Raw genomic sequence first — 27,698 nt, 5'->3', positions numbered from 1 at the left:
CCAATTAAAACATTAATAAATGATAAAATGTACATGTATACTGATATAAAATAACTTTTGTGATTACGGATAATTCAGAAGTTCTCATATTATCTGAACAAACATTCATCTTCCGTCTTTTCTTTGAAAGGAAAATAAAAAACTCGGCATAAAATATATCACCAATGGCGAGCGATATTATGATAGGTTACTCATATAGCGTCACTTTTCCTACTAGATCTTTTTTTTTATCAATTCCCATTCATCTATTTTTTTTATAAATCTGTCGTTTATATGATGTTAACATAATGTTAAGGACCGCACTATGCGGATCTTTTTTGTTTTAAATGTTGGAAAATGTGAAGCAGAAGAAGAAAATAATGTTTGAGGTATAATTTATTCTTGTTAATACTGCAGCCCAGAATTCTTTTAAATAATGTTTAAATAATAACAGACTTTTCATGTGAACTATTCTGGTGAACAGCCTTTCAAATAAAGCATAATCTATGACCAAAGAGTTTCTTGTATTTAAAAAAAGAAAAGAGAAAAAAAAAGCCATCTAACACAGTCACTTTCACGTTTATGTTTGTTTATTTTCAAAACAAAGTGGATGCATGTATATTTTTTTATGTTTGCAAAACTTTATGACTACTAACAGCACATTTATAGTAAAAAAATCGGTACTCTTGAAAAAAAGACACTGAACATCACTTTATAATGATAACGTATGTACAGAAAAAAAATCATAAAGTAGTATTTCAGAATTCGTCCTTGACTCGACTACAGGAAACAAAATCTTCAGTTCAAGTTTTACTTTACCTCAAAAATCATACAGAGCAATACATGATGCACGTAAAAATGAGTAACGTATTTAAATGATTCAATGAAAGGAAGAGAATTTTTTTTTATCCCCGATTACAAATAGAAAGACGATATAACAGGGTAGACATTGTTTATTTGGCTTGCACTGTTTTCCCGGAGGTACGCGGCACTACGGTTATTTCATGGGCTGGAGATCTGCTCGCTGTTCCGAATTTGGACGGACTTTGCCGGAGCCATGGTGTGTTTCGTCTGAAGCCAAACTGACCGTTGTAACCAATAGCAGGTTTAATTCCTTGCATAAATTGCGCATGCCCATCGCGTAATTCACTCGAATATCCTGTAAAAAGAACAAGAATTCTGTCAGTTAGACATTTGAATTGAAAAGGAATACCACTAGTCTTTTAAGAATTTAAATTTACGACATTTGAAGTACTTAATTTAGTAATTGGGTCTCAATAAACTAAATATGTGACAGAAGCTATAATAGTCTAGTCAAAGCGTAAAGAGGAAACATTAAAAGTAGGTCAACTTCATGTTAATGCAAAATATGACGTTGAGACTGTTTTATTAAACAAAATGCGGATACAAAATGTATTTTACACTCACCGGCCCCTGCTTCATTTCTTAAGCTAACATATTGACTCCCTGGACCACGTTCTTCAAAATAATCCATCACGTGACCATTTATAGATGTACCTGGAGGAGCCTGAAAATACAAGTAACATTTTTCTGTCAGTATGATACATTAAACAAGAAAATATATACACGTACTTACCTGTCATTTCAATGATAAAATTTATATTTATTGATTAGAAGTAATACTTCACTCAAATTTTTGAGCTGGTTATGTATTTAACATAAATTAATTCCTCATATAAACCAACTTTTCCGGAGAAAGGTCACAGTTAGTTGACCATCAATGAGTTTACTCGTGACTTTTACGTTAAACTTTAAACGCTAAAGTCACTGTCTCTGACGTTACAACAACAATTGAACGGCTACGTTCTTTTATAACATGAAACAAATCTAAAAAGTTGTTGTCCTCGGCGAGTATGTAGCTGGTGTTGATGACGTCTCTATCTGGCAAACATCGTGCTGACATCTTGTCCCTTGCACCTTGACTTCTTCGAATGTCGATAAAGAAGTTTACCATAAAAGACATATATTAAGTGTTGTTGAGCTATCTCGGAACATGTTACACAACTGACAATGCTTCACATAAATGCTTAAAACTCGTTTGGCTGTTTCCATCGCCATGATGCTTTTAGTCACTTCTCCTATTGATGAAATGTATCTGAACAAATTAACAATTTCATGTCACATTTTCGTACAGATAAACGCTCATTTCACGGTTTTCGAAAATACGTAAGCTCATTTCAAAATTTTCAGACAGACAAACGATCATTTCACGATTTCGGACAGATGAACGATCATTTCACGATTTCGGACAGATGAACGATGATTTCACGATTTCTGACAGATAAACAATCATTTCACGTTTTCGGACAGATGAACGATCACTTCACGATTTCGGCCAGATGAACGATCATGTCACGTTTTCAGACAGATGAACGATCATGTCACGTTTTCGGACAGATGAACGATCATGTCACGTTTTCGGACAGATGAACGATCACTTCACGTTTTCGGACAGATTGACGATCATTTCACGATTTCGGACAGTTAACGCTCATTTCCCGTTTTTCGAAAATACGTACGCTCATTTCAAAATTTTCAAACAGACGACCGATCATTTCACAATTTCGGACAGATGAACGATGATTTCACGATTTTGCATACATAACCACCTTCAGCAACAGAACACATACTTCGCACCATAATGTTGTTATAGCTGCACGAGTATCCTGATATTGTACTGCCATACACTATGTTAAAACTTAATTGTGTCAATTACTTTTATCTATCCCATATTTTTCATTTATTTGTTATCATTTAACCTTCTAAGTCTTTCATTTTGACTTAAAGCTTCCATTTTCGGAACATTCCATTATAGATTTTGGGTTTTTCAAGATTAAAATTTAAAGTCAGTCAGCCAACAGTATATAGCCTGGTCAGACTGCACGGAATTTCAGGCTAGCCTGGCTCGTTGTCGCACTGTCGTCCTGTCGCTAGCGAATCATGCCAAACGGCGCGTTGTCGTTCGGCGCGTTGTCGCGATATCTCCCTGTCGCTTGGCTTACATATATACAAATAGCCAATGCTTCGATTTGAGCCGAGCGACATTTGACATAACGACAGCACGCCGCACGACAACGCGCCGTTTGGCATGCATCGTTAGCGACAGGACGACAAGACGAAAGTCGCTAGCGACAACACGACGCACAAATGTATTCGAAATCAGCCACCATACATAGGCTACATTTTTTAATAGAAGTTCTAGAGATAAGATGACAACTTATATTAGATTCTATAAATCTTTCAATGTAATCATCAAGTAAATGTTTCATACTTAAGTAGAACTATCCAACATTAGTTACAGTCGGTAAGCGCATCTACTTCCTGTGCTGGCAACAAATGATACAGGTTGAATTTGATAAACTTGCAATAAATGATACAGTGATTTCGTTTACCAGACGTGATACTTGTAATCATTTTTCATGATATAACCACTTATAATAAGATTGTACGATAATTAGTCATTCAATCGTTAAGTCTCCTCAAATTATTGAGTGGGTTAGCTATCCCACTTCACGGCACAGAGCTTAATATAATTATAACCAAGTTGACTATAAACCAATTCAAAAGTGTTCAAATTCAGGCAACGACGACATTTGCCTTGAATAACATTTAGCCAACTAGTAGCGACTATAATCTACAAGGCGAACAAAGCAGATCAGCCGGTACATATGTACAGTCATTATAGATTGCACTGTTCGCTGTTCAGTCAATACTTATTTTTAAAATTTTCCTTAGAATTATTTATGGTCATATCCTGATTAAATATACCTTGACCCAAATGAACCTAGCTAGAATGATATAAATTTAAACATTACTGTGCACAGACACCGTCTTACAACGTCACCGTGCCTCTAGCTCGTATTCCTTTTATTTGAACGTGTATTCATTTGAATTAGTAAAGTAAAGTTTAATGCGTTTGAAGTTATGTATAACGCTTGCCAATTATTTCTTTTATTGGTTAAATATGATATTTATGTTCATGGAAATTGATCTTCTGTTACCGATAAAAATACTCCGCGCTTTAGTTAAACACTTTAGGAAATATTCATTATCGGGTTGAGCATATCTTCACGGATTTACTCTGTATTACACGTGCACCGTCTGACATTATTTTTCTTTTGATTGACATTACGATGAATTTAATTGAAAGTCATTGTAAGTTTAAAAGTTCGATATAGAACTGAATTTGGCACTTAACGATATAGGAGAACTTATATTGGCGTAGTTTATTCACGTTTAAATAAAGACCATTTATGTACTTTTTGTATTGGCATTGTGCGGGCCGGTCTTTAACACTGTATAGATAAGGTATACAATAAAACTTTTATAGAAAAACATGGCACATACGTGTCGAATTTCAGACTTATAATCCCAAAGTTAAATTGATTTTCTATAGTTATTTGACATTCTGTTTTAATAGCATATCAATATAAGCCTGTGAACTTATTAAATAGATGTTTTTAGTTATAAATTTAATGAATAAATCATCATCATCTTTGAAATATCAATTTAAGAATATTTACGCAATGAAACTGCTCAAGTGCACATCGATAGCGGAATGACAAGAAAAGAAAAGAAAAGAGATTAAATAAGACCAAATAAACGCTGACTTTACTAGCCCAAATATTCACTGAAAGTGGATACGTATGTACCTTTTATGTAGGGTTTATGCGATACTGTATCCTCAAGGGTCTAAATTAAAATATATAAGTCATAGAAAAAGTGATAACTAAATAGTTGGGAAAGACACACTTTTTATTTACGAAAGAAACACTCATTTAACATGAAACCTCCAGTATACAAAGTAAACAGTTTAACACCACTAAATATGTTCTATTATATGATATGCATACACATTATACTTGTTGAAACAATTGATTGAATATATTATTAAATTAACGTAACCATTTCAGGCAGTTTTATTCCTCCATTTCTATTGTTCATGAGCTAAATAGGTCACGTGACAGCTCGTGACCAATAAATTTGTTTAAAGCTAAACAAATATCTGAACATAAAAGAAAAAATAAACAACATACATCTCAAATAAATAAAACAATGAAAGTATCACATATTTTATGCAGGTTTTTTGTTTATGGATACTGTATATATATAAAACTATATATAAATAATATCATTAAATAAACACATTTGATTCAGAAAGATGAATTTCATACAGAAAACGACAGAAGTCAACCCACATATTGAATGTCCATTTAGCACACGCATTTAAAGCAAACAAACCTTTCATAAACAACAACAATAACAACAACAACAACAACAGAAAGCAGATCTTATTTACACATATTATGACAAATAAATACATTATTTTACTTGTACAATCAGAGCGTTCTAGAAGAATGTCAGCAGTTCCATATATTAATACGTTACACTACTAAAAGACAAGGCAACCCCAAAAATACTGATTAAATATTGATGAACATCGGCATATATAATATAAGTCTTACTTTCGCCTCTCAAATGTCTCAGTTATTGTAAAACAATCTTCATATGTGAATTTCCTTAACCGTTAACTTACAACATAGTAAAGCTATTCTTTCCAATGTGTAAGATGAATATTTCCATCTCAAAAATGATTTTAAATGTAAATATATGTTAGTGATAAGAAAAGTTAAAAAATTGGCGCGCTGATTTTTTTATGAGAAACAAGTACAGAATGACAAATTTATGTTGTATTACAATTCCGGTATACTGACAACATTGAAAAATGTCTCTGTATCAACGAAAAGGTAGCTTTTATAATGAGAAATACAATCGAAAAATTATAACAGAATAAAAAAATTCAAAATCAAAATGTACAATAAACGACAGATCTTACGATGAAATTTTCAAATGACCTGAACCAAATAGAAATAAAAATGAGTCGATGTTGAACTAGAAAATGAGAAAAGGATATAATAATAAATATGTATATAAAATAAACAAACCTGTCCTGTTTTCTCTAGAGTTTTATCAACGCCTTGAAATTTGAAATAATTACTAACATGTTCATCCTTTTGCGAATTATAAGGAGGAATAACTGGCCCTAGTTTAGGATTAGCTTTAGCAAAGTCAGAAGAAATGCTGCTGACTGCATTACAGTCAAGTACAAAACCTCTTTCCTCCATCATTAATTTCTCGGGAGGAGGAGTGGGTGGGGTACGATATAATTTATTATGTCGCTTAGCGGATTTTGATCTGTCGTCTGTCATTCTGTTCAAAAAGGGGTCGCTCCTGGCGTCTGTCTTGGTGTTCGTATGGACGGAGTTACTCCTGGAGTCACACTTCCGGCTGGGGTAGTGCTACAAAATATCAAAACAGTTTCTTATGTTAACTATCCAGTCAAATGTTTAAATAAACACTTTTATTCTTATCAAACGTCTTTAACAAACTAGGGCCATTCCTATCACAAACAATTTAAAGTTATTCCGTTTTCACAGCACAAGTCAATGTTTGTTCCAGATATCAAAATTTGTAACACTTCGATTAACTTGGTATGATTATAACACAAGATCATTCGCTAACAATCGACGAAACGAATGCCCTGGCCTGTTGCTATGTAGAACAAAAAAACCCTAGCCGTAGTGTAATACAAAACATAGCTCCAACTACCCGATAAATGCTTACCCATAAATGGCACCGATAGATTAATGCCTTTCAGTATTAATAATAAGTCGGATTTACACATTGAATTACAAAACATTGGTATAGAAATTATGATTTAAAACTTAAAACCGGATAAGTTATGTGTTTAAACTATAAACATGTACAATTGTTAATGATTGCTAAAAATCAATGGTCATTTGACAACTTTGTATTAAAATATTAACGTTCTTAAACCGTCGCCGGTAAATCAGATTAAAAAACATGTTCAATATATTTTTACACTGTTGTCCAGGTTCCCAAGACAAAGGCGACGATTTATAACGTGGACTTTAAAAGTTGGTTAGAAAGTACAATAAAGTATTTTGTTCAGGTTTTCCCTTTTTTCCCTCAGTCATTCATGAGACCCCATCCCGCCCCATATCATATCGTAAATATTTTACATTTATAAATCGAATTTATTTTTACTCAATAAAGTTACAATAATTGATTATAATGTTGTTTTTCAGAAACGTTAACCTCATTAGTTAAGGAAAAATAGCACTCATTGCCTTCACTTATCAGACCCTGTATTTAATGACCATTTTAAAGGAACTCCACTGAGGTCCAAAAGCTTAAAATAAACTAAAATACATAAATCAACCGGGGAATTTAAGAAAGATATGCAAAAGATAATTAAGAAATATACTCAGAAATTAATTGAAAATCACATTTTTTCGTATTTCTTTAGCATGATATGAGTCAAAAGCTTTGCAACGCTTTTCGATTTTCGATCAATTTTCAATTATAATCATTATTCTGGAAATATGAGAGAGCGAATGATCCGATATTTTACACATAAGCTATTGGTCAAGACCTACATCATATGGAATATCAATCTTGGAAATTATTTTCATTTCTATCATGTCAAAAAATTGACAGTGGAGTCCCTTTAAAATGCGTTATCTTGTATAAAACTGTTATCATGTTGTCTGGGCCGGAGGAGTGGGGGCAGCTTATCAGCTTTACTTGATTGAAATGAAATATGTGTGCATGTCTATGTACATTGTTATTGTAAATATTATTATAAATAAATAAATAAATAAATAAATAAATAAATAAATAAATAAATAACATAACATAACATAACATAACATAACATAACATAACATAACATAACATAACATAACATAACATAGCATAGCATAGCATAGCATAGCATAGCATAGCATAACATAACATAACATAACATAACATAACATAACATAACATAACATAACATAACATAACATAACATAGCATAACATAACATAACATAACATAAAATAACATGAACAGTAATCAGCTTTCTGTAAAAAATAATTTTCGAAGCTATGTACGTATTCACTCCGTACGCTTATTGCCTGTCTTTTTACTGATACAAACTTATAATAGATTTGAATTAGAGATAAAATGCTGTATACGTGAATTCCTTTCAAATGCAGATATCAAATTCAATGCATTTTAAAATCTAGAGTCGACGAGGACATTTAAATCATGTAAACATAAATATGAGTAAGATTCTACACGCATTTCATTCTACACCTTTTATACAGGGATAGAATATAATGCAGTATTCATGTATATAATTCATGTATAACCTTATACATTGTTGTATATTTGGTCCGGTTCTATATTTTGTATGTCTACAAAGCAATTTAATGGTATACAATACATTAAATGGGTGTTATCGGGTCATCAATATTTGAATAAAACTTCAATGCAAGACTACTGTTTATATATAATGTCAATAAGATATATAGCCGTGTAATTGCAATTTCAAACAATATGTTTACATATGGATTTATCCGCCTTACCCTATAATCTGCATACTTATTTGTTTCGATAATTTCTTCATTGAAATCTCGATATAACAATTGCGTATGATTTAAGCCCAATCTTAGATTTTTACACTAAAATAGTGTATTTTAGCCAGATCTGATATATATAAAAGTTATTGCTGGCACATTCGAGAGATAACGTATACATGTATTATAATAAAACATAATTATCTATTGTACTATGACAACATAGGTATTCATCGGGTTAAGCTATAGAAGATAGATTTATCATTTGATATCACCTGTATATAACATTTGGTAAGCTGAAGAAAAATATCTCGTTTCTTAAATGTTTAAATAGTTAAAAAATTGAGAGATAAAAGACAAAATCTGTACATACAATATAACAAATTACCATCTTAATTAAATTCATTACGTCATTACGAAGGTTATATTGGGGAGGATGAAGGGGGGGGGGGGGTAAGAAGATAAGTATACCGTAAAAATGATATTGTTATTTATGATAGTTTACATATATGTTTATAGATAGACATATAATGAATCTCCTGGTGGCGGTATTGACAATTTAGATAAGAAGACCGAAAATATCAAGTGTCTGTTGACATAAGCTTCCAGTGGAGGCCTTTTCTACCATAAACCTCGTATTGATTTTAAGTCATTCCTCGTTTACAATTGATTTTCTGTCACGATAAAGTAGAAAATTATAGATAAGTTTTTATATATCCACAGTAAGAGATATGAATCTAAATTGATGATTACACAATATGTAAACTTTCCCTGTTTATAACCACTAAACAAATCTAAGCATTTAAGCATGGCAATTGAAAACACTTGTCTAAATTAAATTTTCACAGGCAATAAGCTCAAAACATACACATTAAATGTGGAAATAAAACACATTTTGAAAGAATACCGTACTTGTTATGTGAAACGGTTTTTGAAAGGCACATCATTTATGGCATCCGATTATAAACGAGAAGAGGCAAACCAACCACTGGTATTTACTTATCTACTAGTATATGTTTTATTTATAAGCCATATATAAACAGGAGGGATGTCTTTCTTGCGAAAATGGTATGACATCTAACTAAAAACATAAATAAATGAACAACAACCACAACAACAACAACAATAATAACAACAACAATTTCTGCATGCACATATTTGTTTTGAATAATTACATATGAAATAATGAAAAAAATCTGTTTAAATTAAACTACAATTTAAACAAAAAGCTAGGAAGACGGATATATCTTCAGATACAAAACTGAATGTTTAATATACAGTGAAACCTGCATTAAAAGACGGTTACAGGTTATCTGTATTGACGATTATCATCATTAACCAAAAACCTGCCGAATTCCTGTAATGAACATAACCGCTTTGAATTTGTAATAGCCCGTTTAATTTTAAGGTTAAAAAAAGTTACCAAAGCTGTATCGAGCCTAGTCAGACGGCACGTGTATGCGGGATGACCTAGGTCTGTACTGGTACCATACCATAGTCATAGGTTCCAGCAGGTAAAAATTAAACAAGACATCGTCACCTTAGTGCAATAACTGGTTAACTCCTTTTAAATTTAGAAGGACTTAACCCGTTATTACATAACTTTTTTGCAAGGTAAACCAAATACCGGTTTTTTAAAATAGTTTTAGTGACAACTTGCTGTTTTTGTTCCTATCACAACAGAGGTTTGACTGTACATAAAACAACAACAACAACAACAACAACAACAACAACAACAACAACAACAACAACAACATTTTTATGCAAAGCATAGAATAGAACAACGTTAAATTTTACGATACCTCTATTAAATTGATAACATGTTATTAAGATGCTCTAACGCTATAGAATCTACTAAATTTCTACTGCACAATATGCATAGCTATCTACTTATGCAGGGCATGCATTATTAATTAATTTTACCATTTTCTCTACCAAACAGGCTGTAGCGTTTGGCTATAGTCATTTTTCTATTCCAATAATTTTCCATCTTATTTTCTCTGAAAGAAAATTGGCATTTAAAATAAATATTAACAAAGGGAGACAAAACCGTTAGCAAATTAAATTCTTGGCTTGGTAGCCTCCCTTTAACCTCGCTTTTAAACTAACCTACCTCGAGATAAACTAAATTTAATGTTTCTATCTTAACAGGAAAACTAACAAGTTATTTGGATAGTTAACGTTATAATCAGTGTTAAGCGCTTGTCAGAAAATATGCAGTCATACTTATTGTTGCGATCTATTTTTATTATTGACATTTTAATGCCCGGCGGAAACTGTCTTTGACTGGCCTATTCGTCTGTCTCCGCCCCTAAACATCTCAATTTTATGCATATCTATACTTCAATGTTCGAGATTTTATTTTTTCATTTATTTATACATGACCTTAGCAGTAAAATATCTTGACACTGTGTCAGTGAATTTTGTCTACATAAGAGTGTAGGCGTTTAATGAACGCATTTTGTTTGACTGACTGTCCGTCTGTCTGGTATCGTGTTTCTTCGAGTAAGATTAAAATATCTTACTTGCGAATCTTCGACGGTCAGATTTTGGAAATCCTGTCAACTATTATTAACATTTTCACTGGTGAAACAATAAGAGTTTGTGAACTTTTTGAATTGCCTTTGTTTAAACAAATTTTACGTCAGATTGAAGTAAGCTCTGGAATATTGACGGCTGTCTACGTAATGTAGCGTCAGATGTAACACGTGTCAATTTAGATTGACGTAACGTCATTTTCCAATCGCAGACCTTATTAATAATACGGTTATAGTGGTTATAGTCTGTTTTTGGTGAATAAAGATGTTTTAATGTTTAACAAAAGATACCAAATTTGGACTGAAATGTGCGATCGAAAAAATGGAGATACTTCAATGAGGGTTGTCTTTTAGAAATAATAAAATTTAGAAATAACAATGGCCTTCTAGGATTAAAGAGGCCTACCCCAAACAAGTGTGGGGTAGGGGGTAAGGAGGTGATGGGTCCTATAATGCTAGCAAGTTCCAAGTGGTGAATATCATGTTTTTATATCATTCACTCGAATACAACGTGAACGGGTAAGTTAGTATTCAATTCTTTAACCTATAAATCACACTTAGTAGAAATTAGAGAATAAAAATTGATTCATTTATTAATGTGAACAATTTATAACTGATGTTAGAATATTAAATGAGCCGCGCAATGACAAAACCAACATGTTGCATTTGCGACCAGCATTGATCCAGACCAGCCTGCGCATCCGCGCAGTCTGATCAGGATCCATGTTGTTTGCGTACAAACCCTATTACAAGTAGAGAAACTGATAGCGAACAGCATGGATCCTGATCAGACTGCGTGGTCGCAAAAGCACCATGTTAGTTTTGTCATGGTGCGGCTCAAATATGTATATTATGATATACAATGTATGTAATACTTACTCTGCTGATCGGGTAACATTTAGTAATTGTTGAACATCTTTTCTCTTGAAGTAGGCTTTACAATGGCGGTCTGAGGAGGCGTCGTATTGGGGGATTATATCTTTGAACCTTGTTCGTCTTTTTTCTGTTATATCATACAAGTGAAAAAAAAATCAGCTTTTTAATTATTTGCATAGTATTAAACCTTACTTTATTTAAAGACACGCGACAATCACTGTCGTCTGCTGATAATTGAATCGTTTGCTCATTCAAAGTTTGAAATTCTTTTTGACTTTCCCAAAAACAAAAACAAGACTGGTTTGTTCGGGCTTCATGTTACGTAAACAGATCTTATGATAATTCCCTAGACTTAAATGCACAACAGGACTGACAAAGCTATATTCGGAGACAAAATCCTTATGTTCATATTTATCAATGAGACCTAAATAAGATTGGTTTGTTTCTTGATTTGGCTATGCACCTTTTATTATATAACCGTTAAAACCTCTCAATATTCAAATAAACTGGAATTTTAGCTGACCTGTTACAATTGCGTCGTTTGTGAATTTAGTTTCTCTTGCCCGGATGTCCTGTATGCTGGGTGTTCTTTGAATTCGGTTTCTGTGTGATAACTTATTTATATTTTTCTCCTCTTTTAACATCTCTCTTGTCTTCATCTCCTGAAATGATAATTATTTTTTTTTGATTATAAGTAGTTAAGACTATAATTGGTTATTTTGCACCGTAAGTACTTTCGCGTGGCGGGACGAAAGAACGAATTAAGAAAAACTTGGTTTGTACATTTCTTTTTACATCTCGAGTTATCTTTCCTTTTAACGAAAATACGAATGTACGCCACTCGAAAATGAATAAGAATGCACGCCACATAAAAATACGAATGTATGCCAGCAAATGACGCCAAACGACAATATGAATGTACGCATATGATTGACGCCACGTAAAAATACGAATTTATGCGTACGAATTTAATGCACGCCACGCGAAAAGACGAATGCATATTGGAAATATACATATACGTCATACGAAAAGACAGCAGTACAAAAACAACAACAACAACAACAACAACCCCTCCCCCAGAAAACATGACAAATAAAAAGATAAAAGCTCTACATGACACTATCAGTTCACACGCTTCTATCAGTTACAGCAACGATATTTTTCAGGACCTATTGTACGAATAATTATATGAAAATATCCAAATCTACAACTCCTGGAGGAATGAAAATTAATTTAAATATTTTTCAGTTAAACAAAACCAAAATGCTTGAAATGCAAAATCGCCCATAATCTCGGCGTACATTGACACACAAATTCTCCTCCATAACCAAGGGAGGTAATCAAACATACACTTTTAATATAATCTATCTAGGAGTTATCTTTCTTGTTAATGAATGTTTTAAGTTTTATCACAAAGATAAAATTTGTTTGAGAGTTCTTTTATTATTTCTCCTCTGACATGTTAAACACAGAAATGACTTTAAGTAACTTAGCATGGTTTTGTAGTTTCTTGAGAACAATATTCATATGTATATAACATAATTCTACCATTCTCAAATTATAATATAAAATATATGAGGCGTATATCTGTATAAATAGATAATATAAACCTCACGGTACTCCAATGAAAATCACCATGACAAAAGTGCTGTATTTAATAAAAAAAATCTTATAAACGATCAATTAATAAAGAAAGTCGACGTGTATTTTCCATGGACACTTGGCTTACTCTATTTTTATATGGAGTGCCGACGAATTTATTATGACCATATTGTGACGGTGTGTTGGACATGGATCTCGCTGTCTGTGTGCCTCGTGGTGTACTAGATACTGGTACACTGGCCGTCTTCACAGCTTCATCAATGGCCTCCTGTAATAATTACATTTATATATGAAACAATTAACTTATTGTTTTAATGTATATAACGTATTTTTATATAGTATTTTATTTACGCTTCCTTTGTTAAGTGAAATATACTACATATACTTTCAGAACTGTACAATTTCTAAACTAAGATCAATAAAAATAATCTATTCTGATGTCACTATAATATATAAAAAAATCAGAACATTTCAGACTTTATATTAATCTTTATTATTATTGAATTATTACACATTAATTACAGACTTCATTTTAAAAAAGAAAAAAATGGTACAAGGTTTTCTTACCTCCATTTTTATTTGATCACCAAACAACAGGAAATATATAATGACGTCACGTAGAAACAAAGTATCCTTCTGTTTTTTTGTTGGTCAGTCAAATACAAAACACATTATTTCATGTAGAAATTAGCATCCAAATATTGACAACACTTATATCCGAAATACTGATATTTTTACATCAGCGTTTCAAAAATGTTCTAGCAACCGGATATGCCCACGACTTCAAAAGTTCTACTTTAACTTAATACACAAAGATTTTAAATTCAAACAATTAATTTCACTTTAAAGAAAAGAATTATACATGCGAATAATGTTAAGATATAGGTAATCCTCCAACGAGATTTATTCTTTTAATCTGTATAACTCCAAGACATGTATATCGTTTGGGACGATTGTTTTTCGACCAAAGGTTAAATACTTAATCTCCTAGTCTCATACATTTTCACAGAATGTACTATTCTATCAGGTTCAATATTGTTTTTTAGAAGGTCAGTACGTGTAAATATAAATATATCAATACCCACAAAAAACATATTCTCTAAGGTTCAATATTGTTTTTCAGAAGGTCATTACATGTAAATATAAACACATCATTATTCAAAAGAACATTGTGAGTTTAAGATAATTTTGATATACCATTTGGTATGAACAATGTCTGGAATAGTAAAACTACAGCCTGAAAAAAAAATCATTAAAATATAGAGAGATTGATTGTAAGACAGATAAATAGTGTTGACATTTTATATTATATTAAGTTTCCAACACAGTTCAGAACATTTTTATAAACACGTTGTCCTATAATGAAAATATAGCCGGTACAGTTTACTCCCGAAAACTTGTATATCTATACAGTAATTTCTGTGCATGTGCTTTACTAAAAGTCATAAAGTAACGTCAATTTTACACCGGAATAGTTTAATGTTTTCATACATAATTTTAATATCAAAATTTGAAACTAAGTAAGCAACAGTATAGAGTCAGTTGAGAATGTCAGTGTTGGTTTAAGACTAATTTTAACCACTAGTATTTAAAGAGAGTTAATCAGTAACTGAGTATAATCTTGTCCGTTTATTTTAACTTTTCGCTTAATTAAAGGTCCCTGAACCATTCTGAGCACCTCGCCGATTACCAATAATCGTAGTCTTCGGGAAGGACCGAAAAGTTGCCGTCTTATCACGTCACAATAGACATTTCCAGATTCCTTTAAATCAACGGTGCCGATTGTCATAATTACAAATCTATAGCGCCTATGATACCTTCATTATTATGTAATAACACTTGACTATTAAATGTCTAACTTAAACTTTACCAAAGAAAATAGATACATGCATTTATCTAATAACTAATTGTTAAAAGCAGTTTCTAATCTGAATTTTAACTTTTGATATGTTTGAGGTTTTATCAAATTATGAATGGGTAAACATCACTTAACTCAGATTTTGTCTGATCATATACTCTATGTTAAGATTTAACACACCTTTCCAATCCATGAGTCTATTCTGTTAATTTCTAACTTGCTAGTGAGAGCTTTCGTTTCCGTTTTATTTGCACAAAGCATACGTAATTCACTATGACCAATTATCATTTCAAAGAAAAATCACTTGCAAATCAAAATATATTGGTGATCTGATATTTTATTACATCACAAATTTCTTTAAAATTTGAGATTACTTTATCAAGGTCCTTGAAGTGGTCTTATTATCGCGACTTAACTGTACAATGAACAGAAATGTTGAAGGTACATGCTAATAATTATTGAGAAGAGACAGACTCTCTATAGCAAAGATTTTTGGGCACGAAACTTGTTTTCCGAATTTTCACAACCTCATTTATGTTTACAAGTTTAGACTTAAGACTCAGTTACGTGCGTGTTTGACCATTTACTAAGGACGCCTGCTTGGCAACGCCTTCTTATGCTCCCCTATAAGGTTTCTGTCAGTCCTAGCGGGGATTGCGGCACATTCTTGCACCAACATGACCTCAAGCTCCTGCATTCTTCTAGATTGCATCTTATGAACTGATATTCGTACCTACAGATTGATCCATATGTGCTAAATTGGATTTAGGTCGGTTGACCGGGTTGGCAAGTCATGGTGCTCAATATACTCATTAAAATGAAAACACCGATATACAGCCTAAGATGCTGGCTAATAACTCACCGATGTACCGATGACCAGTCAAAGTACCTCTTTTTATCACATCTGTCCCAGTTAATGCTTCCCCACACCATAACCTTTCCACCTCGTAGAGGTCGTACTCAGCAATATTTCCGGCTTGAAACCATGTCTTAGGTCTTTTTCAGAATCTCGCACGTCTATCGATAAAATGTAGGCAAAAAATAAACTAACTGATGAAGACTCAAAGGAATTCTAATCCAGGGTCTTTGTCATCGTAGATTGTGCAACTTTCTGGATAAAGTGGATAATCAAGAACAGGTATCGAGCTACTGCCGACACCTTTTGTCTGTCTCTGCCATGCCCCCAGACGGATGCTCTAAACTGTTGGTACTTTGCCTTCTCTCTGGTGATATTTGTGTGATGTACACCAAGCGACACACCAACACACCAACCTCGCGGTGTGCGCAAACGCCCCTCCGCCCTCCATGCTCCACCATCCATACAGCCCTCCACAACTCTGTTTCACTCAAAGTATGCCTTATCATAGCGTTTGCAATTTTCAGAGACCATTAGTCCGACCTTTGAATGAATATTTTGTAATATCGGTTCATATGGACAATAATGTGTCTCTGATCCCGCTAAAATCAGAAACAGAAAAACGAGGGGTGCGTGCATTTCGTGGCCCCATGGCGAGACCTACCTGATAGAACATCGGGTATATAGGTCTGAACCATCTCAAAACATTGCTGAATCAAACTATGCAAAATACACAATGTAAATAATTGAATCCTTTTTATACTTTTCGTACTATAGTGAGAAACTTTGTTACTCAGCAGAAGTTAAAACTTACAAAAATAACTGAGCTACTTTCCCATTTTAACTTAAGAATCATTTCGCGGGAACACCAACCCGGCTTCTTGTTACGTTTTGCCATGTTTCCGTATTATGCTTTGTCCATGGTCCTTCATAGGGCTTCGATCAATACAAATAAAGTTCTTCTTTTTCTTATACTAGGCCATAGTTAAATTTATAATACATGTATGCTAAAATAACAAAGTTTGTTGTTAAGTATAGCAACGTTTATATACATGATGAAAGTAAAATTTGTTATATAATGCTGTAACATGTTGATATACATGTACATGCATTGATGTACAAACGAGGTAACATAAAATTTTAACTTTAAATGTACACGTATATACATTTGTATATATAATGTATATATTAGAATGTATATACAAATGTATTAGGTCTGGTACGGTTGTTAAGTAGTATTTGTATCAAAGAAAACAATGTAATCGGATTGATCTAGCTGTAAGAAGTAAGATTTAACGGTCTGTACCATTGTATCATTTTAGAAATTCTTTCATAATTCCGGCTTTACACTCCTATACAGTATAGTTATTAATTGGTACAAAATGTATCATGATTTTTTTCTACGCATGAAAATTGTGCGACAAAGACTTTTAAATTTTAAATATAGAAAGTACACAAGTACATCGGAACAATATTGTGCTTTATACCCGTTTTTTTATGTTGTCCCTTTTTGTCTGTAGTAAAATATCATTTAAGCCAATATTCATTCAGTCAAATTCACAGATCTTGTAGATTTTAATCAATTGTGCAATATAACGAATTTGACATTTGCTGTCAATAAATATGAACTTCCTTAAAACTCGTTTAGAATTGTATTAAAAGAAATATTTCATATAACATACAGTAATTAGTCATGAAAGAACTATATACATGTATATATATGTGGAGTCATTAGGCTTTTCTCAATAAAATTGATAAACAAGTTTGATGATAAAGAGCATTTTTATTTTCAGATCAAAAAATTATTGGCATAATCATGCATGACCATCGTCCGATATAAAGGTTCACGGTTTAGATTTTAACTACGTGTACTTCACTTGAATAACAATAATCTAAGTTACTAAAATTATGTGGAGTTACTTACAACACATTGAGGATGAAAAAATAGGCTTGCACATTGAACAAATTTTTTTTATGTATTTACATGAAATTATTACTCAGTAGACAAAGGCTATTAATTTCACCCAACAATTAGATGACTGCATTTTATGCAAAAATGGTTGATCTTAATATCTATGGAAATACTAAATCAGAGAATAAAATTGTTCCTGAAAGTCTATATTGTAACTTGTCTTATATTATCTAATAATATATGATAGCATTCTATCTGTAAATAAATATATTTTCTATTACCCGATTAAGTGTCATACTGTATTTTGTGTTAGTATGACCACATGACGTGATAATTCTTTTTTATCTATTTGCATGGCGATGTACTGTGAACAAGTTTTAAATAAAACTGTTCTTAAATCTTAAAAAAAAAACTTATCGTAATTCAGACACACTTATCTACATGTCTTCGTGTGAAGAAAACGTTCCTAATTCAATTTGTTTATTTTTTAATATGAACTTTTGGGGAAAGTTGATGAATACTTTTGAGACATAGCAAGCAGGGTAAAACTATATATAACGCACCTGTGAAAGCCAGTTCAAGGCCTCTGTTTGGGTCTTACTCCGGTCAAGGCCGTTCACTCTGTACCAATCTGATGCCGCATCTACTTTCCCGCGTAAATCTTTTCCATATAAACTTGTCATTTGTTTAACATTATATTCCTGAAGATAATCTTGACCGTCGTTTTTTGACTGTCCCCATTGTGCCCATATAGCAGACTTTCGAAATGGCAGTTTGTCCGGTGACGTTGAACGTAGAAAAGAACGTTCACGTCGAGGTGATTGTGATGTCGAGCGCGTCGGTGAGTAAGATTTTAACGGCGAATGCTGATTTCTTCGTCTTGGGCTGCCCCGTGCATGTTCTCGTAAAATGTTTTCAATTTCTCTTTCCGCCGGGGTTGATGAACCATTTTGATCGATGCGATCTTGAAAGCTGCTTGTCCGAGTTATATCTCCGTTTAACTTATCATTTCTACCGCTTGCTTTCCGTATCTCAACATCCATTAAAAAGTCCGACATTTTTTTCTCTCTCTAATTTTATTAATTAGTTCTGTTCACTCACACATCACCTTTGAGTATCTCTTATAATATATATAAAATTTTGATATAGATTAACAGATAGCCTATCTGAATGATCTCGTGTGCGATTGATCGGATTAAATAAAGCGGATAGATACACAGTTAATCCTAACACTGTCTCCGTAATACATACATTCGATTCTCTCCCTTTAATATTTTAAACTTTCTGTGACAAGCGCGTTCTTTTTTCTGCTCTATGCCTCTCAGATACGGTATTATCAATTTTTGATTTTTTTTTATCAAGTTTCGAAACTGTTAAAAGTCAAGTTATTGTTTGTTTTCGAGATACGATAACAAGTTTATATGTTTGTAGACAATAAATTGTAAATTATCGTCAAAGATACGGAACACTTGAAGAGGTGAGAAATACACTAGTTTTGTAAATGGTAAATTTGTAAGAGAAGGAATATCTCAGTTTTCATAAATATTGATAACCGTGTTTCACAATTCAATCAAAAGTCAATAAATTCTTTTCGTATTTGAAATATCTGTTTAATAAAGTAAACAATAGGTTGTCAAGTTCTTTTAAGGTAGAATTCATCTTTACTTATGTCTAATTTATATACAATTAAAATGATTTCACGCGACATTATATACAAATACTAACAATCAATAACCAGTCATTGAAATGCTTTTTCCTAGAAACACTGTCATAATCTAAAGCGCAGCATAAATCTAACATTAAGGTTATTGTATAGCTATTTATTATATTAAAACAAATACGTTTTAGTCACTACATTTCAGTTTGAAGTTAAGAACTAAAATTTATACACTGAAGCGAAAAGAAACATTGCGTACATCGCTCGGAAAGACGTCAAGTCAGACTTTTTTGTCTAATAAAAACTTTAAATTAAACATAATTAATTCTATAAATATATTGGTATTGCTTTACCTAAATATGACAAATATATTCGGTTTTGTTTCCCAAAAAAGCCGGTGGAGTACACAAATTAATGGTGGTTATTGTGATATTGCTATTTTCTACACCCTGCTAAATGTAAATGTGGCAACATATCTGTTGAGTATCACAACCGTATTAATAATTTAATACTCGTCAGAAAAAAAGGCGGTTGCGACATTAAGCATTGCCAAAATGTACAAAAAAATCCATTAAAGAATGATGATAGGTAGTTTTGGACTATCATTTCTGTGTATCATTATATAAAAACAGTACAATACTGCTGGCCAATTTTCCTTTACAAAGGTTTAGAAATGTCAATATCATAAGATATCGTGCCAAATTGACAACATAACTCACAAATGTTTTGATTTTGAAACAAAATCAATTTAGTCATCACTAAATCCACTCTAATAATCTGTTCGGATAAAGAAATATGTGTGTTTCTATTCGATAATCGTTTCAAGTCAATTTAGAGATGTCAATGGAAGCCTTGCATAAATAATAGTTTGTTAATAATCGTATTCAACAGTCTGTATAAAGAAAATGTTTGAAATATAGACACCTTATCTTGATAAACAAAGCTTTATGCAAATATAACAGGACTTCTAAGATGTCCACGTGAGTCATGGTTTGTGTCTGACAGTGTAATGAAAATATTTGGTAACATGGAAATAATGATGATTTAATTAGACAAGATATTCCATGTCACTGACACGAGCATATTTTACATTCATTAAACGGTGTGCAGAAGAGATGTTTTTAGAATTAAAATCAATTGAGTACACTGCTAGTTAAGCCTTGCACACGATAGAGATTATTTAGGAAGCGTAAATAGGGAGACAAAATAATGCAAGTAATTCTGTGTCATTTTATATATGATTTATCTTTATAAGATCTGCATTACGTAAGAACTTTACAAGTATATCATTGTTTCACGACATTTTTTTTCATCTCGACTGAAAATCGGTGAAATTGTTAAAAGGACGGTTCCAAATTTCACTGTTATTGTTATGTTGTTAGTTCATCATATAACTGTTATTGTTATGAGAAAAGTTTCTCATTTTTACTGTTTTTGTTATTGTTAAAGAGAACAGTTTTTTCTGTTTGATTGTTAGTTCAAATAAAGTTAGTTCCAAATGTCAATGTTATTGTTCAGACCTTTGAACAATTCCCAATTGCAATGTTCCTGTTATGAGACCAGCACGCAGTTTCTATATTACTTTATTGTTTATCATTTTTATTCTTTATTGTAATTGTTTGATTATTTTATTGTTATGAGTACAGCTCCCAATCTTATTGATAAATTACCAATCTCAATCTGTACTATTATGAGATCAAGTGTAATAAGCCTAAATACTAGTATACTGAAACAAATGATCCTGGGTTATGAAAGTAAAGACTAAAGTTGTGTTCGCAGAAAACTTAAACAAGGGGTCTTTATAATCAAGTGTGAATTATAAAGTTTTCTTTTTGGAAACGTAACATTCACAACCCCGTCATATCGTTGTCCATACAAAGATATGTAAATACCACAAATGTATTACGTATCTATTGAACAGTGACATATTTGTATGAAAGATCAATCACTACTATACGAGTTGACACTTAACTTGCTCCTTAATCAACCTTTCATTTCTAAGAGACTCAAACATAGCTCTTCTAGGCTTTAAACATAGATATGTTATTACAAACTCAATGGTCTTTGTTCTATCGATGACCTTTACAACCCTATTCGCAGTTTCAAACAAGAGAAATGCCATTTTGAAAGGATTAACGTCCATACTACCGTGTATGTTTCCAAATCTAAACTATGAAGGGAAAAAATTCAAATCGGACATGAGTGAACATGTACAATGTATCTCACAATATATTTATGACGCCTTTGTTATGTACTATGTAGTATCGTTTTATCAACAATAACATACATGTACATTATTCTCGACACTATTTCGGTTCTATTCTGGGTTTTGGCTTTAAGGCTTTAAAAATATTAACATAAAACATTCCAAGTAAATTATAACTGCACAAAAATGCTTGAATTCATAATTAATGCAGAGCGCATATCACCGGGAGGCAAGCTTAACTTACTGGTGCTGAAACATTGAACAAGTTCGCAGGTATGGGCATCAGACCATTAATTGCTTGAGACTATACAATTGTTGCGAAAGACTTAAAAAATATATTCTATACATGGTTCGGTCTGCCTTCGACAGGAAAATAAAATGTCATCGCTAACCTTATTTGCAGGAAAGTGTTACAAAATATGAACACAAAGGTGACCGAGAAAAGTAATGGCAAACATTTTCTTGTTCAATGGCAGTGCTTCGTCGCAAAGGACAATACTTATTTCAAAAGCGTTAGTGAAAAATCAAGTAGGAGCATTAGATAAGAAGGTTTATTCTTAAAACCTGGCCCCATGTGACTAAACCCTTTCTAAATAGTTGGATTTTTTTTGTCTCGTGTATATGCTAAAGCTCTTGTACAACAGCATTCTGCCTACAGTACAGTAAGTTTTCTATTCAAACGGAGATGGTCTACATCGTCAACTATTTGACGAAACACATATAAATGTTCGTCTATCAATCACACAATGTACTCGTATCATGGTTTTATTATTTATTACAATCAATATTCAGTATTAAACTGTCTTATTTGCAAACTGATATGCACAGATTTCATACCATATAAGTATTTATTTTACCATTTCATGTTATTATATTTCACTACATGGAGTCCTCTTTACTGATAAATCCACCCACTTAACATAAATCATAAATGGATTGTAGTTGGCCAAACAAATAATGATTTATTAGTCTTCGATAGTCCAATTTTAACTTTTGATTGCAAACAGATAATAACCTTCATAACAATCATCATGTGTTTTGTAAATATACTTCTAAATTTATGACCTATCTAAAACTAAACAAGTTGTTAACAGTATTACAAAGTCTAGATACTCGAGAACCTGTAAAATAAATCACCATATCGTTGCCTTATTTGGTCATACTCACTTTGTTCATGCCGAATACGAGTATACCCTACATTAATAAATTAAATGTCTACATCTATTTAAGGTAGGGTCTCTAAAATATCTTTGAAAATATCCGTAAAGCAACCTCTCCTTTACTATGCTTTTAGTGGTTTTACCGTTTATCGTTAAATGAAATATTTCATATATATATAAGAAAATACTGTAGGAAAAAGAATAGAATACAAACTTACATCATCTGACATTCTTTCTCTCTTGAGTAAACTTTTGACAAGTGGTGACTGGAAATAGGCTTTGGCACACTTGTCCTGTCTGGCACTGTACACCGGGATGATTGGCTTTTTCCTGGGGTAATAGTACACCGTGGTTCGTATAGCATCGTTCACAAACTTGTTTTCAAGCGTTATAAGTTCTTTTGGCCCTGGAAGGTCTTTGACATTTTCTTGAACAGTATCTTTATGCCACAACGGACTTCCATAAACAACCCAATCAGTCTGAAATATTATAGAACGTAAAACTTTTCGTAAATTTTATAGTCGTATCATCTAAACAACTATGTTTCTAATGTTGCTGATTTATGACTATTTGAAACATAAACATAGCTTACATTTGTCAAAATGACCAGACATTAACTTGTACTGATATTCTAACAAACCTGAGATATCTGTTATTTGACTAGTTCTATAAAGATGACTTGTAATTAATGGTATTGTATTCTTTGTTTTTTGTACAGGTGTTGAAATGTGTGATGCTCAGGGTTTTATATGAAGAGTCAACAAATCTAAAACATGAAACATGAATCAGTAATAGAAGTTCACATAATATCGAAGTTTATCATATTCAAGTGAATTGGTCTATAATGGAATATCTGTTATACCATTAATAATTTTATTGATAGTATTTAGCATTATTAATGACAACAAACCATGGACGAATTATATATGGATGTTATTGATAAGTGTGAGATACAAGATCCGATATACTCTAGTAACATGTTTATATGTAGCAGATAATTAATTGTTCTAGAACAAAATATTATTATTTATCATATTAATAACGTAGGACTCTTATCCAACATTTCTTTTCTGAAAGAATTTTGTAAGAATAACAAAATGTGACATTTTAATTGTTTTATGAATATTTGAAAATATCATGGATAATGTGTCCTTTGTAGACCAAATTCTCTTTAGGTCAGTATCTATATATTATTACTATGTTTTTTGTTAATGCCGACAATAATTTCTACGGAATTTTTGCTACCCCACTCTCCCAAAAAGATTTCAATTTTATAGCGTAATTTTATTTTCTATGATAATGTAGAAACTTTGAGTGTAAGGGAATTTGTGTTTCATCATCCTAACTTGATTGAGGGTTATGGTTTTAGTACAGCTAAAATGCTTACTCACTTACAATATTGATGACGTATTATAACCAAGTTTTGATATACATGATTTTAATGCAGACAATATCTTTTAAAGTAAGATAAAAGTAGTGTTGTATGTAACGAGGGATTAGGTGCACAGGAGGTCCCCTTTTTTAAGACTAGCCACCAACTTGAAAACGTTAAAATTGTTAATAATTTACGACTTTGTTCTAACGTTTTGAGTAGTTTGTAAAGTCAAGAAATCCTTATCGTTCAGTTTTACAACATTGTCAAATATAGACAGAAAAATAAAGGGATTTTCGTTTCAACATTTTAAGACTTTGGATCGCTGAGAACACCGAAATCAAATCAAAGTAATAATAGAATGGTGTACGAGATAAAAGAAGATAAAATAGCATTAAATACAAAGCCTTATGACAACTGTCACATTAGCTCACAATAATTTATTTTCAAATCAAATCATCGATATTTAAATGTTGATAAATAAATCCATACATTTAAATACATTTAGTTTCTTTTGACACGAAAACTTGCAGATAAATTCTTCTTACATAAGTCAGGTTACTTTATGACAATACATGTATTCACATTCCTTTTTGTTTTACTGAGGATTTTACATTTGTTTTCAAAAGTTTGAATATACGGTTACATCTTATATAGCCACAAAAAGCGACTGCATTATACGTCATGTATTTGTATTGAAAGCAAAGTTATTGAACTTCATACTAATGTTTTATCATGTAATACTTTAAAGCGGCCTTCAGTTTTTTATTGTTTTATTTAAAAGAAAAAAGCAATACTGTATTGTTTCAAACTAAGTATTTCAGTAATTTTAACTCATATAATCGTTAAGCCTTCTTCAAAACAGCGTCCCGAAAAAATAGACGATGGGGGAAACTAATCATCTACTCTAATAATTTACATATAGAGTGCGGACCGGTATATTAAAGGTATGATCCGGGGGTTTCCTTATTGTATATGTATTTCATCGACGGCAAATTTCGTTTTTTCACCTTAATTCTTTTGATTTGACAATTATATAAAACGATTTATCTAAAGATAACATATTTAATAACTAGAAGCTGAAGGCCGCAATGAATCCAGCTGTTTCGTGATTGACGTTTATATGCTACAGCAGTCATATCTATATAATTCCTTTTAGTATAAGTATAACATATTATATTTGGATATAAATATATGATAAATTTGTTTTCTGCCTTTGAATAGATCGCACGAGTATATAGAACAACCTTCGTGTAAATTTTTGGATGTTTTTTTCTCTTAATTGAAGTTTTATAAATAGGCAGTGAATAAATCAGGCAATCATATAAGTACATGAAATAAATCTGGATTTGTCTGTCACTGTTTCTTAGTCTAACAAGATAAAATAAAATGAGAAAAAATGAGCATATCTTTTCTTCATTTTCTTAAAATGGAAGGTTTTTGTAACCAACTTGAATTATAGTTTAAGATGAAAGATGTGTTAATCCGGCTGAAGTGCAGCAAACGACATACTAAAACTTGCTAGGATATTCTAAAAGTATTTACCACCCGGAAAATCAATCTGGAATTCTTTAGAAAGTTGTGTTTTATGGACCAACTATTTTTTCCAGGGAGAATGTTCAAAGCTGCGGTTTTCTTGTTAATCTTTTAATGATTAAATAAAAAAGAAAACTTGAGGGAATAAAAAACAGCGCTACACAATACATCATACATATAAATAACACACGTGAATGACAATTAGCGTAACAATAAAGCTTTTTTTTAAAGTTACATTCGAAAGTGTAAAATGTTGAATAAATAAAACACTCTTATCTGGCACATGAAAAATGTGAAGATAGTGAGTGTAAGAAAATGATAAATATATAAACTACGAGGTTTTATTTAATTATACTCCAACTTAAACGTTATGTAATCATTCAAAGTAGGTGTTAACTCTCCTTGTTCAAATTTTGAAAAGCTTATCCTTGTATATGTTATATTCTTAATTGAGACATTATAAACAAATAAAAAGCACCCATTGGCACAATCTTTGGTTCTGCGTAATCAGGTAACTGGCAACATTTTTTTCAAATATTTTTTGTTAATTATTTTGGTTCATATTTATACAATTTTAGCATACTAAACAATGGTACACATGTATGTACTTAATACACTTATTTTTTTAAATTGAAAATTACATGTACCATTTCAATGATGAAATAGAACACTAGAAACCATTAAAGAAAATGAATCAAATAATATATTACAGAGAAACAAACAAAATGAAATAAGGCTTCTTTCACGTGATTTTAAAGAATTCATAAAGTATTAATTTCACTTACCTGAGCCATTATGATCCACCCTGTTATTTTCTATCACAACGTATGTCTTTAAAACACTTTCCTGTCACTCAAATCAACAGTTCACTTGAACAATGTATCAAAAATATCTTCCCATTCGACAATTGTCACGGGATTTTTTTTTTTAAAAAAAAGGTTATTTAACTGAAGATTTACAACACGTTGTCTGTCGAATTATTTACTTTCATATCCTGAAGTTTTGTTTTATTATATAACTTGAAAAGAAAACAAACCCGATATAGCGAAACCTGTTAGAGTCTATACTTGATAGTAAATAATAATCACTGTCCGTATTACACCCTACCCGGAATGAAATGGCTAACTATAAACTATAATTACGTTTAAAGATGTATCACTTCATATAATATTGGTTTATTTGAATTTTTATTTCAATACAAAAAAGTAAAGTTTCTAAGTTTTATGTAACGGTAATGTATACTGTTAGATTAACATTATCAGTGTTTATGACCGTTTCATTTCATGCAATTGTTGTTTATCGCACTGGAGAAACCAGCAAACGGATTGACGACGACTGTGTATTTTACGCTTGCATTGTGACATGAGGAAGGTGACTTTGTTGTGTTGACTTATCAACGAACAACTGATAACATGTTTACTTTGATAATTTTTTTTCTTCCAAGAGTCAACCCTGTAAACATACATACGGGCATATCAAAATGTATGCGATGAAACAAATTAAAAAAACAACGAAGAAATATAATTATAATTCAAATTAACAATTCATCATGATCGTGCTTTAGACGAAAAGAAATACAGAAATCTACTGCAGAGATAAGTTTAAGTTATTCTTATCTTTAACTTCTTTGTTAATTTTATTTTATTATTACATGTACTTGAAACAACGAGGTACTCTAAGTGTTCAAGTTGGAAATAAAC

At 31.8% G+C, this 27,698-nt stretch overlaps 2 protein-coding genes across 5 annotated transcripts; both read right to left on the bottom strand.

The window, feature by feature from the left end:
* Positions 1-356: 356 nt before the first annotated feature.
* On the bottom strand, positions 357-6,613 carry LOC132720123 (sperm microtubule associated protein 1-like). Its single transcript, XM_060704142.1, has 3 exons — positions 5,946-6,613; positions 1,408-1,507; positions 357-1,138 (listed from the first exon to the last, which is right to left on the bottom strand). The coding sequence occupies exons 1-3, from the start codon at positions 6,207-6,209 to the stop codon at positions 933-935; spliced, it is 570 nt and encodes a 189-aa protein (XP_060560125.1). The 5' UTR covers positions 6,210-6,613; the 3' UTR covers positions 357-932.
* On the bottom strand, positions 6,159-27,278 carry LOC132720110 (uncharacterized). Of its 4 annotated transcripts, none has more exons than XM_060704116.1 (6): positions 26,784-27,278; positions 23,309-23,569; positions 12,363-12,501; positions 11,843-11,966; positions 10,350-10,426; positions 6,161-6,299 (listed from the first exon to the last, which is right to left on the bottom strand). In XM_060704116.1, the coding sequence occupies exons 1-6, from the start codon at positions 26,790-26,792 to the stop codon at positions 6,277-6,279; spliced, it is 633 nt and encodes a 210-aa protein (XP_060560099.1). In that variant the 5' UTR covers positions 26,793-27,278; the 3' UTR covers positions 6,161-6,276. The 4 variants fall into 4 exon arrangements, with proteins under 4 accessions (XP_060560091.1, XP_060560099.1, XP_060560109.1 ...); XM_060704126.1 differs by lacking the exons at positions 23,309-23,569; positions 26,784-27,278 and adding exons at positions 13,569-13,709; positions 14,009-14,373; XM_060704098.1 differs by lacking the exons at positions 23,309-23,569; positions 26,784-27,278 and adding an exon at positions 18,631-19,361.
* Between the last annotated feature and the right edge of the window lie 420 nt (positions 27,279-27,698).

This window comes from Ruditapes philippinarum, unplaced genomic scaffold (genome assembly GCF_026571515.1).
Source record: "Ruditapes philippinarum isolate M1 unplaced genomic scaffold, ASM2657151v2 ctg1364_1_1_1_1, whole genome shotgun sequence".
Lineage (NCBI taxonomy): Eukaryota > Metazoa > Mollusca > Bivalvia > Venerida > Veneridae > Ruditapes > Ruditapes philippinarum.
This window is presented reverse-complemented; position numbering and strand designations above follow the sequence as displayed.